Source organism: Sebastes fasciatus, chromosome 12, assembly GCF_043250625.1.
Source record: "Sebastes fasciatus isolate fSebFas1 chromosome 12, fSebFas1.pri, whole genome shotgun sequence".
Taxonomy (NCBI): Eukaryota; Metazoa; Chordata; class Actinopteri; order Perciformes; family Sebastidae; genus Sebastes; species Sebastes fasciatus.
In genome coordinates this window covers 28,811,038-28,827,130 of record NC_133806.1, presented here as the reverse complement: position 1 = coordinate 28,827,130, position 16,093 = coordinate 28,811,038, and the positions used below count along the sequence as shown (strand labels likewise).

At 42.7% G+C, this 16,093-nt stretch overlaps 1 protein-coding gene across 2 annotated transcripts; it reads left to right on the top strand.

Annotated features, from left to right (window-relative positions):
* The first annotated feature begins 667 nt into the window (after positions 1 to 667).
* Positions 668 to 15,831, top strand: kcns2 (potassium voltage-gated channel modifier subfamily S member 2). 2 transcript variants are annotated; one of them, XR_012596378.1, is made up of 3 exons: positions 668 to 1,231; positions 1,463 to 3,410; positions 15,820 to 15,831. XR_012596378.1 is itself a non-coding variant. In XM_074654556.1 (2 exons), the coding sequence occupies exon 2, from the start codon at positions 1,465 to 1,467 to the stop codon at positions 2,914 to 2,916; it is 1,452 nt and encodes a 483-aa protein (XP_074510657.1). In that variant the 5' UTR covers positions 668 to 1,231; positions 1,463 to 1,464; the 3' UTR covers positions 2,917 to 4,751. The 2 variants fall into 2 exon arrangements, 1 of the variants encoding a protein (XP_074510657.1); XM_074654556.1 differs by lacking the exon at positions 15,820 to 15,831 and having other exon boundaries at positions 1,463 to 4,751.
* Positions 15,832 to 16,093: the final 262 nt, after the last annotated feature.

Here is a 16,093-nt window from a genome sequence, read left to right as displayed (position 1 = left end):
CAGAATTTGTCCCATACTATAGGGATTTAAAGCTAGGGTTGGTAATGTTGAGAAACGACCACCTCCAAAGCCACTCCCCCAAAATTATCATTATGAATGTAAACATGGCTATTGTTTTTGCTCACAGCTGTCAAGCTATAGCAGCTTGTGGATGACTCCTCCGGTGATGCGCAATGAGTGCACGGACAGAGTCCACGCAGGCTTTTTTCAGAGCATTGCTGTCAAGATGTAATGACAATTTCAAAAAATATAACAAAAAAAAAAGTTTTTGAAGAAGATTACCAACCCTGGCTTTAAGCTCATGCATAAAGGCATAAAGCCATTATTTGACAGTTTTCCTTAGTTGGTGACTCCCTCTCCTCCCTCTCCTCTCTCTCCTCTCTCTCCTCTCCCCCCCTCTTCCCCCTCTCCTCCTCTCCTCTCCTCTCCTCTCCTCTCCTCTCCTCTCCTCTCCTCTCCTCCCTCTCCTCTCCTCTCCTCTCTCCTCTCCTCCCTCTCCTCTCTCTCCTCTCCCCCCCTCTTCCCCCTCTCCTCCTCTCCTCTCCTCTCCTCTCCTCTCCTCTCCTCTCCTCCCTCTCCTCTCCTCTCTCCTCCCTCTCCTCTCCTCTCCTCTCTCCTCTCCTCTCCTCTCCTCTCTCTCCTCCCTCTCCTCTCTGGAGCTGCGCCTCGCCCCTCACCACCGTGATGCTGAGAGGAGGGCGGCGCAGTGGGAGAGAGGAGAGCTACGTGTTGCTGCGCAGCAACAGATAGAAAGGAGAGAGAGAGAGACAGAGAGAGAGAGGAATTCCCTCGCACAACAAAAAGCGGCTGCCAGGGCGTGTATCAGCTCCTATGGCTCCCAGAATCCACTGCTAGAGATGGAGCCGGTATACCTTTCACTGAGGTGTAGGCTGAAACCCGGCGGATGCAGGATGTGAGGACTACCAGCTATACAACAAGCCTTCGGCTATATTTGAGGAGGGACCGTCAATTTATTTCTGTCTGGAGGCAACATCAGATTTGACATCGAGCCGAGACTTCCCTCCTCCTCCTCCTCTTCCTCTTCTGCCCAAGCTGAGAGAAGCAACCTGACAGAGACGCGCCTGTGTGGACTCCAGGGGACATTCAGGGGTCCTTATAGTTATTATAGGGACACAACTTGGACACAAACTGCAATATGCCATCACCGGAGTGGAGTTGAAATGCATGAGTCTTCTTGTGGAGGGATTCAGTGAACTGGCCACACTTTAAAGTAAGTTCTCACGTATTTGCTTTAAAAAAAGCCAAAGGTTGTTCGTGTAGTTGTCTTTAATTTGTTTGTAACAAATGGACATTTTGTCTTTTTACTTTAAAAAGACATTGAAAATAACTCCCTTTCTCCTTGTCTTTCTCTCGCTGAATGTGCGTCTCTTTCTCTTTGTTTCCATGTGATGTCTTTGTGTCTGTGTGCCGTGCGTCTCTGTCTGCGCGTCCCTCTCTCCAGACATGCCGGGTCAGGCCCTGTGGACACGAGGCTCCGGGGCTCACATGGAGGACAACAACAACGCCGCCATCCGCATCAACGTGGGCGGCTTCAAGAAGCGCCTCCAGTCCGACACCCTCTCCCGGTTCCCCGAGACGAGGCTGGCGCGTCTCCTCCACTGCCAGTCCAAGGAGTCCATCCTGGAGCTGTGCGACGACTACGACGACACGGACAAAGAGTTCTACTTCGACCGGAACCCGGCGCTCTTCCCTTACGTGTTGAACTTCTACAACACCGGCAGGCTGCACGTCATGGCCGAGCTGTGCATCTTCTCCTTCAGCCAGGAGATCGAGTACTGGGGCATCAACGAGTTCTTCATCGACTCGTGCTGCAGCAGCGCCTACCACTGTAGGAAGATAAACCAGGATCGGGTGGACTGGGACGACAACCGGAGCGACGAAGGGAGCACCACCACGTCGTCTTTTGACGAGCTGCTGGAGTTTTACAGCGACGCCACCAAGTTTGACAAGCAGCTGCTGGGGAGCGCACGGAGGCGCGTGTGGCTGATGCTGGATAACCCGGGTTACTCCGTGGCCTCGCGCATCATCAGCATCTTCTCCATCCTCGTGGTGCTCGGCTCCATCGCCACCATGTGCATGAACAGCATGAGCGAGTTCAGTTTGTTGGACAGCGAGGGGCAACCCACGGAGGACCCCCGGTTCGAGACTGTAGAGCACTTTGGCATCGGCTGGTTCACCCTGGAGCTGGTGGCCAGATTCACGGTGGCGCCGGACTTACTACACTTCTTCGAGCACCCGTTGAATATCATCGATCTAGTCTCCATACTTCCGTTTTACCTGACGCTCCTCATCAACCTGGTGGTGGAGAGCAGCCCGACGCTGGCCAACCTGGGCCGCGTCGCGCAGGTGTTGAGGCTGATGCGGATTTTCCGCATCCTGAAGCTGGCGCGTCACTCCACGGGTCTGCGGTCCCTGGGGGCGACCCTCAGGAACAGCTACAAGGAGGTGGGTCTGCTGCTGCTCTACCTGGCCGTCGGGGTGTCCTTTTTCTCCGTCATGGCCTACACGGTGGAGAAAGAGGACACCGAGGATCTGTCCACCATCCCGGCGTGCTGGTGGTGGGCCACCGTCAGCATGACCACCGTCGGATACGGAGATGTGGTGCCGGTCTCCATAGCGGGCAAGTTGACCGCCTCGGCCTGCATCCTGGCCGGGATCTTAGTCGTTGTGCTTCCGATTACGCTCATTTTCAATAAATTCTCGCTCTTCTACAAGAGACAAAAACAGCTGGAGGTCGCCATGAGGAGCTGCGACTTCGACGGGGGGATAAAAGAGGTGCCCTCGGTCAACCTGAGGAACTATTACGCACACAAAGTCAAATCCCTCATGGCGAGCTTGTCCAACATGAGCCGGAGTTCACCCAGTGAACACAGTCTGAACGAGTCAATACACTGAAACAGGTTTCATCAAAGGTCAGGTTGGGTGACACCAGGGCTGGACTGGGACAAAAAATCGTCCCTGGCATTTTGGCCCATCACTGGTCATTTGTGCTGTGTGTACCACGTTTAGTTGAAGGCTCTGTTTGAGGAAATCCCTTCAAATGTGGTTGTTTTGCATACTTACCAGTCTTGAGACCTCAAAAATAGGGAGGATTTCTAACCCAAAGTGGGGGGTCTGGGGGTTTTTCCCCCAGAAAAATTTGAGTTTCAGAGACTTTGTTTCCCGAATTCTGGTGACTTTAAAACAATGAAAATAACAAAACAATAAGCACACTGCAACAGCATTTTTAAGTTAAACTTCTAATTTTACCTTTAAATCTCGGGAAAGAAAACTGAATAATTCACCCCTCTGGCATAAACTTTACTTGTGAATATCTAGCATAAACTAATATTCATCAGTTATAATTATTTTTTTGCCCCTGCTGTCCCTTTTTTAGGATTATACATGCTGTACAGTGCCAGAAAAAAGTTAAAAAAAAGTTAATTTGACAAATTTGAGAAATACGAATGGTGACCCAGAGAGGAAACCAGGAGAGTGCAATGAAAAACTCTGATGAAAAAAAAAAAAAAAAAGACATACGTCGGCCTAAAAAGAACGTCAGCCCACCGGGAAAACGCCCGGTATGCCAGATGGCCAGTCCAGCCCTGGGTGACACGTTTCATCCAATGTGGCAGCAGGAGGAGCTGTCCAGAGTGCTGAAACCTCCTTCCACTGATGTCCTGACCGTTTGCCTCTCTGTAGCTCAGTGCAATAACGTGTTCATCTATGTGTCAGTCACAAATGTACAGAACAAGCCTGAATATGATATTTCACTGTGCATTAGTTTGGCCCTTTCACCAAAAATAGGCCAAAATGTGACCACATGAGATGGAAAAAGACAAGAGAATGCTGTAGTTGTTTGCAGTCGGTGTCACACTGTAGTCCATCCTCCTCCAGCTGTACTTGTTGTGATCAAATAATGTCTGAAAGTAACTCCAGCTGTATCTCTCTCTGTTGAAAGAGTTGTTGTTGTGTACTAACTGTTATGTTGCAACAAGATTACTCCAGATGTGTGGTTAAAAAGCAAACTGTATTAAACAAAATACACAACACACTTCCTCATGTTCTTTCATGTGCAGAGCGAGGGTCTTTTTAGTGTCTCCCTAAGTGTGTCCCTTGCTGATTGAGATAACACAAGTAAGCCTGAAGGGGGGGAAGAGGGATTTATAGCAGTGACTGACACAATATCTAAAACAGTTTGACAGGCACAGCAACAACCGTTCAGAGCTGACATGTTGAATAAATCTATTCGGAGGATCTGATATTTCACAACTTCACGGACAGCCACAAACATGGTTTTAAATTAGGGCTAAAATATTGAATCGTGATTAATTGCATGATTGTTCATAGTTATCGCGATTAATGGCACATTTTTTATCTGTTGAAAATGTACCTTAAAGGGAGATTTGTCAAGAATTTGACACAATTATCAACATGGAAGTGGACAAATATGCTTGCTTTATGCAAATGTATGTATATATTTATTATTGGAAATCAATTAACAACACAAAACAATGACAGATATTGTCCAGAAACTCTCACAGGTACTGCATTTAGCATAAATCAATATGCTCAAATCATAACATGACAAACTGCAGCCCAACAGGCAACAACAGCTGTCAGTGTGTCATTGTGCTGACTTGACTATGACTTGCCCCAAACTGCATGTGATTATCATAAAGTGGGCATGTCTGTAACGGGGAGACTCGTGGGTACCCATAGAACCCATTTTCATTCACATATTTTGAGGTCAGAGGTCAAAGGACCCCTTTGAAAATGGCCATACCAGTTTTTCTTCGCCAAAATTTAGCACAAGTGTGGAGCATTATTTAACGTCCTTTGCGACAAGCTAGTATGACATGGTTGGATTCCTTAGGTTTTCTAGTTTCATATGATGCCAGTATCTTCTCTCTAGCTTTGAAACTGAGCCTGCTACAACCAAACAATCACAAGTTGCTTTAATGCGTTAAAGAAATGAATGGTGTTTGCATTAATGCCTTATTATCGTGTTAACTTTGACAGCCCTACTATAAATATCATGTAAGGTGTGGCTACCACTGCTTATTGAGAAACAGTAGACAGCTTTTCTTTTCTCATCGTCACATTCTACAAGTAATTTGTCTCCTTGTCTCCAGCCTGTAGATGTAGAAGACGAATGGCGGAGAAAACCTGCATAAATCTCCTTTTTCTATCAAGTCTCAAGGTGTCTGGATAAAACAATTCCACTGGGACAGAGTGGAGTTTGGCTCCCCTCTCCCTGTTTCTGGTCAGCATCACAGTAAACATCTCTCTCACACTCGATGCAGGAAATACGACAGAGAGCACTCACTTAGTGGCATTGATTTCAGTTTAAAGGATAAAGAGTTATTTGATACACCAGCTCTAAAAAGTCAATTCTTCTATCATGTAATATTTCTGTACAGTTTGCTGCATTGATTTCTGTTTTTTAATTTAAGGAGGCATTTTATTTTGAAGACAGGTCTTGTGAAAAGATTTCTATATAAGAGATGACAATATGTTATTTCAGCCGATTAGACTGTCATCAGGCCATTAAATAGGCGTTATCAGTCGCTATAAGCCCCATAGATGTGGGTCAATAGGGGCCTACTACACCCACTATAGGTTTTAGGTTGGGATTTTCACCCAGGAGAGACTGGAGTTTGCATCCTGTGTGAAACCAATAATGTGTAGTTGTCTTTGTGTTTGTAGTTATTTTAACCCAAAACACAATGTTTTTCCCTTAACTTAGTGTTTTTTTTGCCTAAACCTAAAGAAGTTGTAGATTTATTGCCTAAACCTCAATGGTTATTTTTTGCCTAAACCTAAAAAAGTTGTAGATTTATTGCCTAAAACTAACAGGTTGTTTTGCCTGAACCTAGGGATGTTGTATTTTTGTTGCCTAAACCTAAAGAATCCTTTTTGTTTGTGTTCAAAACGTGATGTTTCATTCAGTTTGCATGTTAAAACGTGTTGCTTTTAAGTTTCACTTTCACTTTTACAACGTAGTAGGTGTAGTAGGCCCCTAATGACCCACGTCTATGGTGCTTATAGTGACTGATAACGCACATTGAACGGTCTGATAACAGTAAAATCGGGTGGTTACTTTGAGCTGAATCTCCTCACCAAGATAGTTGTGATTGGAGGACAAACAGCAGTGCTGCGCCTTTATCACTGTCAGTGTTTTGTTTCTTTCTCAGGTTACAGATGATTTATGCACATTTCACTGACTTCAGCAATCAAACTAATCTGCTCCAGTGGTCCAGGGATAATTTGAAATTCATTGTCTCCAGATTAATATGTGTAGACAGGCAGAAGTATCGTTTCATATTGGCACTCACAACTAATTAGTGTGAGCATACAAAACCACAGACTGCAGCCCGGTGGACGTCACCTGCGGTTTAGAAACTCCCAAAGGACCCACAGAGACAAAAACAACACTAGTTTCATGTCACCTTTTTTTAAAATTTATTATTTTACAACCTTTTGAACCAGAAAATGTATTATTAGAGAGGCTTAAAAAAATCACACAAAAGAGCTCTTGGGTGTATGTATAAAAAAATCACAACAGTATTAGAACACTGATTCATTCAAGGGATGATTGGAGAATGACCGAATGGCACAAGGGTAAATTTGAATGCGCTTCAGCAACAAGGTCACGCTCACTTGGAAAATACTAATGAGAATTCACATATTGAAGGTTGTTTTTCAAAGTATTTCTGGGGAGCTCATTTGAAATAATATTTACCCTCAGAGGCCAATTATATCAGTCTCCTTTTGTTTACTTCCTAAACCTTTAAAGGCTTTTCCCCCCAGGAGGAAATCGGAAACACCACGCCAGCGCCAAACCAGCACGGAAAAATCAGTAAATGAGTTCACAGTGACAGCGGGTGACATTTAGCATACCAAAAACAGTCGATCTTTTCCATCTTAGGAAGAGGAAAGTAATCATAGAATTTAGGAGAAGGTTGAAAAATATTGCAGGAGTGTAGGAGAAAGAGAAACAGTAACAGGATTATCAGATTTGGTCAATGTTGTCCAAGTCCAAAAGTCAGGGTTGTGTGTGTGTGTTTAGGTCACTGACTTCTGAGGAGGAAGATGGAGATGTCTGGCCCCTCCACTGCCTCCTCTGGCTTGCCAGTATCATTACCCTCTGACTGTGGTGATAGATGTAAGGAGGGCTCGGGGCCTGCCTGGCACACAGCGGAGTACAGATGGCAGCTCAGGTCATTAGCGGAAGGCCATGGCAAGAAGTCTGCTGTCCTCCTTTACACCAGTCGCCAGCAAAGCTTAAATCCAGCCCAACCATTCCTTTTGATCATTAGAAGACCCACATTTGTGACTCGTCATGTGGAAAGAAAAGGGCACACTGGGGAGTTTAAAAAAAATAAAAAATTGGTCTCACATGTATTCATCAAAGCTTTTAGAAGGGTACTTTATAATCAGGGTTGGCTAAATGTTTTATTTGAATGATTAAGTCAAAAGAGTTCCTTTTGATCAAATGATTTCTGACGTAAAAAGCTCGCTCCCTTTTACATTTTTGCTGTGAACAAAGACAAGAGAGGAAGATCATGAAAAGATGCTGAAAATAGTGTACGTGCTTTTGTGTGTGTGTGTGTGCGAACGTACTGTACACAAACATGGGGAACTTATTGAAGCTGGCAGCACCAGCGTCATCTCCAGTCTGCTGTGTATTGGTGATATCTGTTACTAAGCAGGCGTTCCGTGTTGTTGCACATTACCATCTGCTACTATCCCTTTCCTTTCAACAGTGTGGGAAGATTGAATCTTTTCTCTCTCCTCCTCCCCCTTTCTGCCTCTTTCCACCACCACGTCTGATCTGTGAATATCTCCAAAAATAATCTCTCATTACATGGATCACGGCGTAGCTAATTATCACCTACAGATCTGATGCAGAATACAGAAAGCAGGTAATGCTGAACAAGGACGGTTGATCATATCGCTTCATGCCAACATTAGAAAATCTAAATCAAAGCCTTGTTGGTTTGTGGAACACAATCAGGGCATACTTGTTTTGCAATAATGCAGAACAATTAATTTCACTGCAAGTGCATGTACAGCATGTATGAAATGCAAATGCAGTAGTATGTTTGTAGTGTACCGAAGTATACTTAAAATAGTCCCATTTTAGTACGGTAAAGTACACTAAACACATGTAAAATTTAGCTTTTGTACTACTAAAGTATAATAAGTACAAAAATAGTTGTTCCATTTTAACACTCTTTAAGTACACAAATTATTAGTTTGTGTGCTAGTACACTTGAGTGTGCTATAGCATACTAACATTTAGTATACTTTAGGCTACTTTTTTTCACTAGGGTTATTCAGTAACCTAATATCTTTATTTAGTTAGTTAACACTTTAGTTCTGATGGGCAGAGGTGGAATCAACGAATTACATTTACTCTAGTTACCGTAACAAAGTTCATTTGTATACTTGTACTTTTTTGAGTATTTTAAAATCTGTTTTTTTATTTTTACTTAAACCTTCAGTAAGCAGTATATTTTTGGCATCATTGGGCAAAAAAAGCCATAATAACCTTTCAGCATATTGTAATTCAATTGTTCTGAAAGAAAACTAGACTTCTGCACCTCCTCATGGCTCTGTTTTCAGGCTTTAAAAAATCTTTTTAAAAAGCCTGTGAATATTCATATTTATAATTTTTTACTTAAGTAGACTACTATTTATCCCAAGTAGGCTATTGCCTAGTACTTCACTACATTTCAAGTTGCATCCTTTACAGGTCTAAATATTGTATATTTGTGACATCACGAATGGGCAGAAATCCTGATAGCTTGTTTCAAATGCAGAGTTTCTGAATACGGGCTGTGTGTATCTCCTTGTGGATTGAGTGTTTCGATACTTTCACAGTATTTATATAGGACTTAAGCCTGCTTTATAATAAAAATGAAAACATGAAAATCCCACTTTTTTATAATATGGGACCTTTAATGCATCCATGCAACAACGCTGTATCCAGTTCTTTTAATACATCCATGAGTGTCCAGCATTGCATACTGTAATATTTCGCCAGAAGTAGTATGCATTTCGCGTACTATACTAAGGTTTCAGACATACTAAAATATCTCACATACTGTTTTAGCGTACTAAATAGCACTTCAAGCACAGCCAAAGTAAGGATGACGTATGGGGTTAATTAGCATTACTGTACCATGGTATAGTTTTTTTTTTTAAAAAGAGTTGCGTCTATCGTAATTAATGACGCGCACGTTAAGTGACACACCCGGATGATCGTCACCTGTAGCTATAGCTTCAGCGCTGGCTGTGGCTAACATGCTAACTTTTATCCAGCTTTTGGATTTGAGGAGCGCGGTGGAAGAGGCCGAGAGGACTGGTTATACTGGGACGAGAGAGGCCGAGTGGACTGAATGGAGGAGTTGAACCTGCAGCACATTGTGGAGGACTTAGCAGGGTGCCGTTCAGACAGGTGAGTACACCAAACTGATGAACTGATGAAGATGATAATGTCAACAAAGTAGTTGCTGTGCAGCGCTATGTGGTGAGTAAACACTGTACCGTCTCTCCTCTGCTGTAGTATGTGTGTGTTAGTGGCTGCAGCCACTGGAGTGTATATGGTTTTCATGGCCATGTTGTCTCCTTTGGTGATGTTTTATTCCAGGCTCTGTTATGTCCATACAGCTCGTGTTATCTGTTGTCTATCATCTTAGTTTAATTGTCTGTTTTCTGGTTAATTCTTGTGAGGCTACACTGTCTGTTGGTTTGGACATAAGGGGTCTTGTTGCTGATGTTGTTCCACATGTGTATATGTTGACATTTAATGCAATGCAATCTATTTTGTAGCCTAAATATGTTCTTTAATTTAACATTACTAGGCTGTCATATATCGTCAACCCCCCTATCTTTTTAAATGTAATGCAGTAATGTTTACTCAAAGTACTTTTTAAGTGACGTACTTTTTTTTACTTTTACTCATACTTGCTTACCTTGAGACCTCAAAAATAGGGAGGATTTCTAAACCAAAGTGTGTGGTCTGGGGGTTCTCCCCCAGAAAAACTTAGTTTCAGAGACTTTGTTTCTTGCATTCTGGTGACTTTTAAAGAATGAAAATAGCAAAATAATAATGCACTGCAACAGCATTTTTATGTTAAGTAGACATACTTTTAATTCTCAGGAAAGAAAACAGAATAATTCGTCCCTCTGGTGTGAACATGTGTGAATCTCTGGCATAAACTAATAGGCTATTCATCAGTTTTCATTCATTCATTCATTCATTTTTGTACCTGCTTGAGTGATTCTTTCTCTTAGTACTCTCATTTCTTTTTCCGTTACTCACTCACTCACTCACTGAAGGCCTTTTGAGACACAATGCGACAACAGCACCACTGCGCTCTGAAACCCGTTATTTCCAATGGCTTGTGCCACGCCACGACAGGTTTACGATTCATCGAGCAAAGCCCAACTTTGGGCAATGCTCAAAGCCTCCAGCAGGTAAAGTTAATGTTGGCCTAGGGCTGGGCAACATGGCCTGAAAATACAATTTAATTTTTTTTCACATCATATCCGATTTGCATGTATTTTATTTTATTTTTTTTCCATTTTATTAACTTTAACCAAACTTAATTTTTCCAAAAAATAAATTAGAGATACCTCTTGAAGAAAAAATATTTTATCCCTGAAGAAAAAAAGTCTTTTGTAAACAAAATTAAATATATGTTATTGTGCATGCCCTGTGGCAGGTTATAAAATTGCAATTCCACAAATTTTGTTTGCAAACCAAATCTTTTGCTTGCTGTTGAGCTGAATCTTGTGGGCCAGACCTACGCTGAAAGACGTAAGACATGTCTCTATTGGCCAGTGTCGATTGGAGTGACAGCTTGGTAATATCCACTGTTAGAAAACGAGAGAGGGTGTTAGTTTGTGTTATATTTGTGATGTGCTGTGCCAGGGCATTTGCGATAGAGAGGTATTTCTTGGCCAGATTACAGCGAATGTGCATTAGCGAGCTAGATGTGTTCCAATTCACATACTGTACGACGGTGGTTGCAAATGCTGACACAACGCCCTCGTCTTATACACATCTCTCTCTCAGTTGCTGTTGTAGCTGAAAGTGGGTCTTCCAGCTCCAACGTTTTCATTTGCACTTGAATTCTTCTCATATGAGATACTGTGAGAAAATGATTCTGCTGCTGTTACCTGCTTTTTAGCAGGTGTTTTAGGGCTGCCGCCATCATGTGCAACTCTCAGTGCCTGACACTTCTCCCACTCAGCTGCGTGCCTCTGTTTAAACCTTGAATTCAAATTAATTGATAAAATCGATTTATCGCCCAGCTCCATGTTGACCCTTCACCAGAAAACCTCCACAGGCACTTGATCATCAAACTTCTGAGGGACAATAACTCCAAAAAAATGGGACAATTAACGCTCCTTCTTTTTAATGCAGCACTCTGTCTGCTACCATTAAGTGACTCATCCAGAGAGGCAGATGTTTTTGGATCTAAATCACAACAGTGTTCCCACAGAATTTTAATGGATAGCACGAAATGGCCTGATCCAACACTCAGCGACCGCTATCCTAACTTTTACCAATGGCTTTTATGAAAATCAACTCCCAGATTTATATTTGAAACTCCACATCTAGTCCTGTTTAAACAGCCTGAAAGGCTTGAAATGCATTTTTGTTCTCGACAGCCAAGAAGGGTAATGGTGTACTTTGGCAGTTTTGTTTGGATGGCACAGAGGCGGCAGTAAGCGCGAAAGACTTTAATTATAGGAGCCTGTGTATTTCAGGGCTTTCTAAGTGCAAGCAGAGGAGCTGAGCTGAAGCTATACGTGCAAGTCAGACGCCTCAGTGATTTCACTAAACTTTACATCTAGGAAGGTTTTGTTAACCCTTACTTTACTTATTGAGCTTGGTACTTTAACTGTGGGAGCTAGACCAGAAAAAACGTGGTCTTGCAGTGTTTGCTGGAGTTTCTGGAACACTGATCAGGTTTTAGTGCCTTACTCAAGGATAGTTTGACAAATCTGGCATGCAGTTTGGGGCAATTCATAGTCAAGTCAGCACACTGACACACTGACAGCTGTTGTTGCCTGTTGGGCTGCAGTTTGCCCTGTTATGATTTGTTTGCTAAATGCAGTATTATAAAATATATACATACATTTGCATAAAGCAAGCATATTTGTCCACTCGATAAGAGTATTAAATACTTGACAAATCTCCTTTTTAAGGTACATTTTGGACAGATAAAAAAAATGTGTAATTAAATATTTTAATCGATTGACAGCCCTACTCTGAATATAATAAGGTCAACGGGAAGTGTAACCAGGCTGGCTTACTTCTTTTGGATGCCTTGTGCGTCAGGCCCTTGGAACAGAGCGTGTCTTTTGACAGCGTGCTGCTATATTGGCAGAGACAATATGGTATCTTTGGGGCGTTAATTGTACTTATTTACAATTCTCATGAATGCACGCTCATTTACGCACAGGTGGCATTCATCATGTTTAGCAAGGGGTCATTTACACAGTTATCAGAAGTCAAGAGTGTTTGCTGAATCGGACTTGTCCGAGCCCACGGTACAGAAAAAAGTAGGAGAAAGTTAAGACAAGTTTATGGTAGTGTTCTTGCATGAGGCCCAATGCCTCATTACCTCACTGAGATGTTACACTGCATTTCTGTAGCAGTGCAGCTGAACCAGCAGCCCTGGAGGAAACATAACGAGGTGATGTTTACCTCATAAGGGTTGAGAATTAGACAGCATCTCTATATGTAGCGACCCTGTAACCCTGGCTGGTTGTTGCTCAGAGGAGAGGGAAGATATTGGGCGAGCACGAGGTCAGGAACCCCCATGTCAATTAAGAAAAAGTCTCCTAAAGTCTAGAATGGGGTTGTGAAGGCACATGCATGCCAACACACACACATACACAGCTCAGAGTGAATTGAACTGTGGGTGTTTCTCAGACACTGTTGCTCCCACAGGTGATACCGAGAGTCAGACAGACTCAGATTGGATCCATTATTACGCGTGGATGGGTGGTAGTAGGGGGTCGAGCCAAGAGCACAGGCACAATCAGTCTTTTCCAAACTGCAAATTGAGACTAGGAACAGTCGGGAGATGCATACAGATCACTGATCTGTCGGTCTGTGTATGTAACGTGTTTGTGCAGGCTATGCATTTGCATGTAAATGCAGTTTGTGTGCGTGTGTCATTACTTCCCTCTGGAATCAATTTCCTCTAGGATGTGCCAAGGACAGACAGTTTGATTTGTAAGGCTTGAGCAGGATGTGTCTGAGAGCCTCGGTGGCAGTCCACCTGAGCCCAATGGGATGACGTCAGTAGTACCCTGAAAAACCCTGATATCTCAAGGTGTGTAATTTTTAGAGAAAAAAAAAACAATTACGTGGAAGGTTCTGCAGCAATGATACAAGAAATATGAGCGAAGGTGGAGGACTATCAAGCTGCCTTCAACCACAAGGCTCATAGCACTGATGAAAAAATTCTGCAAGATGCACAGAGGCAATATTCTTGTACTTTAGGTAAAGACAAAAAACGGTGAAATGATTTACGTCAGTCAGGGCCCCAGGCACCAAGAAATATATGGTTTGATTCTATTTAAGTGGAGACTAAGCAGCAGAAGAGACAATAAAAAGATCTGGATCAAAAGGGAAATTCAGTTGCTGGTGGTACGTGTCACACAACACGTGAGAAACTGCTTTCGGGGGCTGTGCCAACATATTGTGAGGCACGGTGTGAATATAATAGCATTATGAGTCTATTTCTGTTTCTTAGAACTGCAGCTCCACTCCCTTTTTTTCTCTCTCCCCTTTTTCCTCCATCGATCTTCCTGGATCATCAACTCGCTAAATACTAAGGGCTCCATTCATCCCCCTATAGTATTGGGGAATGGTGATAATTGCCTAATTCGTTATAATTGCAGTGCTGTACCTTGTCTAGTGTGGTTAATTGCCTTTGAAATCCACCTGGTGTTAGAATTATACTGTGCAAAGTGCTGCAGTCGTTCTGGAGGGACCACGCTGTCTAAATGAAACCGATTATGGAAACCAACTGAGCTTCAGCCTGGCGCTGTGGAGTGGCCAAATGGTTTTAATTTGAGCTAATCTCAGGTTAGTTTGTGGTGGAGGCGGATTGCGTACTAAGGTAAAGGTGGAGGTGCCTGGTATTCCTTCTGACTGATAAATGTTCTGGGTGTTTCTCTGCTGGTGTGAACGACTGACAGCCCTCTTGTTAAACAGCACTAGCCTGTTGCAGTTTCTGCAGTTTAGGCAAAATCTTGACAAAAGACTCCATGATTTCACTATTTGATTAAACAAATAAATAACACATCTTGCCCTTTTCCTGAGGCAGTGAATGTGATTGAGTAAATATGAACATTAACAGATGACTTGAGTCCTTTGCGTTCCCTAAATGGCATGCCATGAACTACACAGGGATGGCTGAAAATAACTGACTGAAAGCAAATTATGTAAATAAGTGCTATAGTATTGGAATGACTGGTAATTACAGAGTAAGTGACACCAGTGACTGGTGTTTACTGGTGATGCTCAGTAATATATATATCATTTTCACCAGTAATTTGCATTTTAAAATGCGCGTTAACGCAAATTCGTTTTAACGCCACTAATTTCTTTAACGCATTAAGGCATTGATTTTTAATTTGTAGCAGGCTAAGTTTTGAAGCTAGAGTGAAGATACTAGCATTGTATAAAAGTAGAAAACCTAAGAAATCTATTGGTACCATTGGTATGCTAGATTGTCGCGAAGAAGGTTAAATAACGCTCCAAACTTACGCTAAATTTTGGCGAGAAAAAAAATTGGCATGGTAATTTTCAAAGGGGTCCCTTGACCTCTGACCTCAAGATATGTGAATGAAAATGGGTTCTATGGGAACCCACGAGTCTCCTCTTTACAGACATGCCCACTTTATGATAATCACATGCAGTTTGTGGCAAGTCATAGTCAAGTCAGCACACTGACACACTGACAGCTGTTGTTGCCTGTTGGACTGCAGTTTGCCATGTTATGATTTGAGCATATTGTTTATGCTAAATGCAGTACCTGTGAGGGTTTCTGGACAATATTTTTCATTTTGTGTTGTTAATTGATTTCCAATAATCAATATATACACACCTTTGCATAAAGCTGCCCACTCCCATGTTTATAAGAGTATTAAATACTTGACAAATCTCCCTTTTAAGGTACATTTTGAACAGATAAAAAATGTGTGATTAATTTGCGATTAATCGTGATTAACTATGGACCGTAAAGTAATCACACTTGGTAGCCTTTCTTGCCTCACAAATTCCAGAGTATATACCACTACCACTAATAACAATTTATTACAGTATAGTTACTTTTTGGAGATGGTCTGGGTGATTCAGCAACCCAAGATGAGAGAGGGACCAGCTGGGAGACGCTCCCTCTTCTTCATCATTATCCCACTGGAGGCAACAGGGGTATGAATCTGAGAAAACAACCGAAGAATACAGATGGATGGCTTCCCATTATGGATCATTATAGCTTCCTGTGGGCCAAATATCTGCTAATGTGAGTGCGGAACAGTGCTGTGTATTTTTGTTGTGCTTATTATATTGTTTGTGGGGGCTGTAGCAGTTTAAAAGTTGTTAAAGTGGCTTTATGTGGTCGTTCATCATCATTATGTCTCTTTAATAGCCAGATAAACCTATATGCCACAAATCACAATTGACGGGTGTGTCACTGTGCGTCGAACCAAAGGAGCCACAGTTCTGTTATTTAACTGAAAAATAGTGTTCTCTGCGGTGAAGACACGGCCACATCTAAGTTTAAAATGCCAACTTCCCAAGCTCTGTCACATCAAATAGAATCACTGGCGAGGAAGAGAAGGGAGCAATGGAGGGAACGAGGCAGAGAGATTTGCTCACCCCAGACACTTCTAATCTATTAGTCTGGGCTGCATGTCAACTCCAATTGAGCGAACACACCTAAGCGAGACTCCATCGCGTCCCGTGGAGACTGCCGCTGCTCGGCTGGTGCGTCCGTGTGCACACATCTGAATACGCGTGTTCTGCCTTTCGATGAGGTGTCTCCCCAAAGGA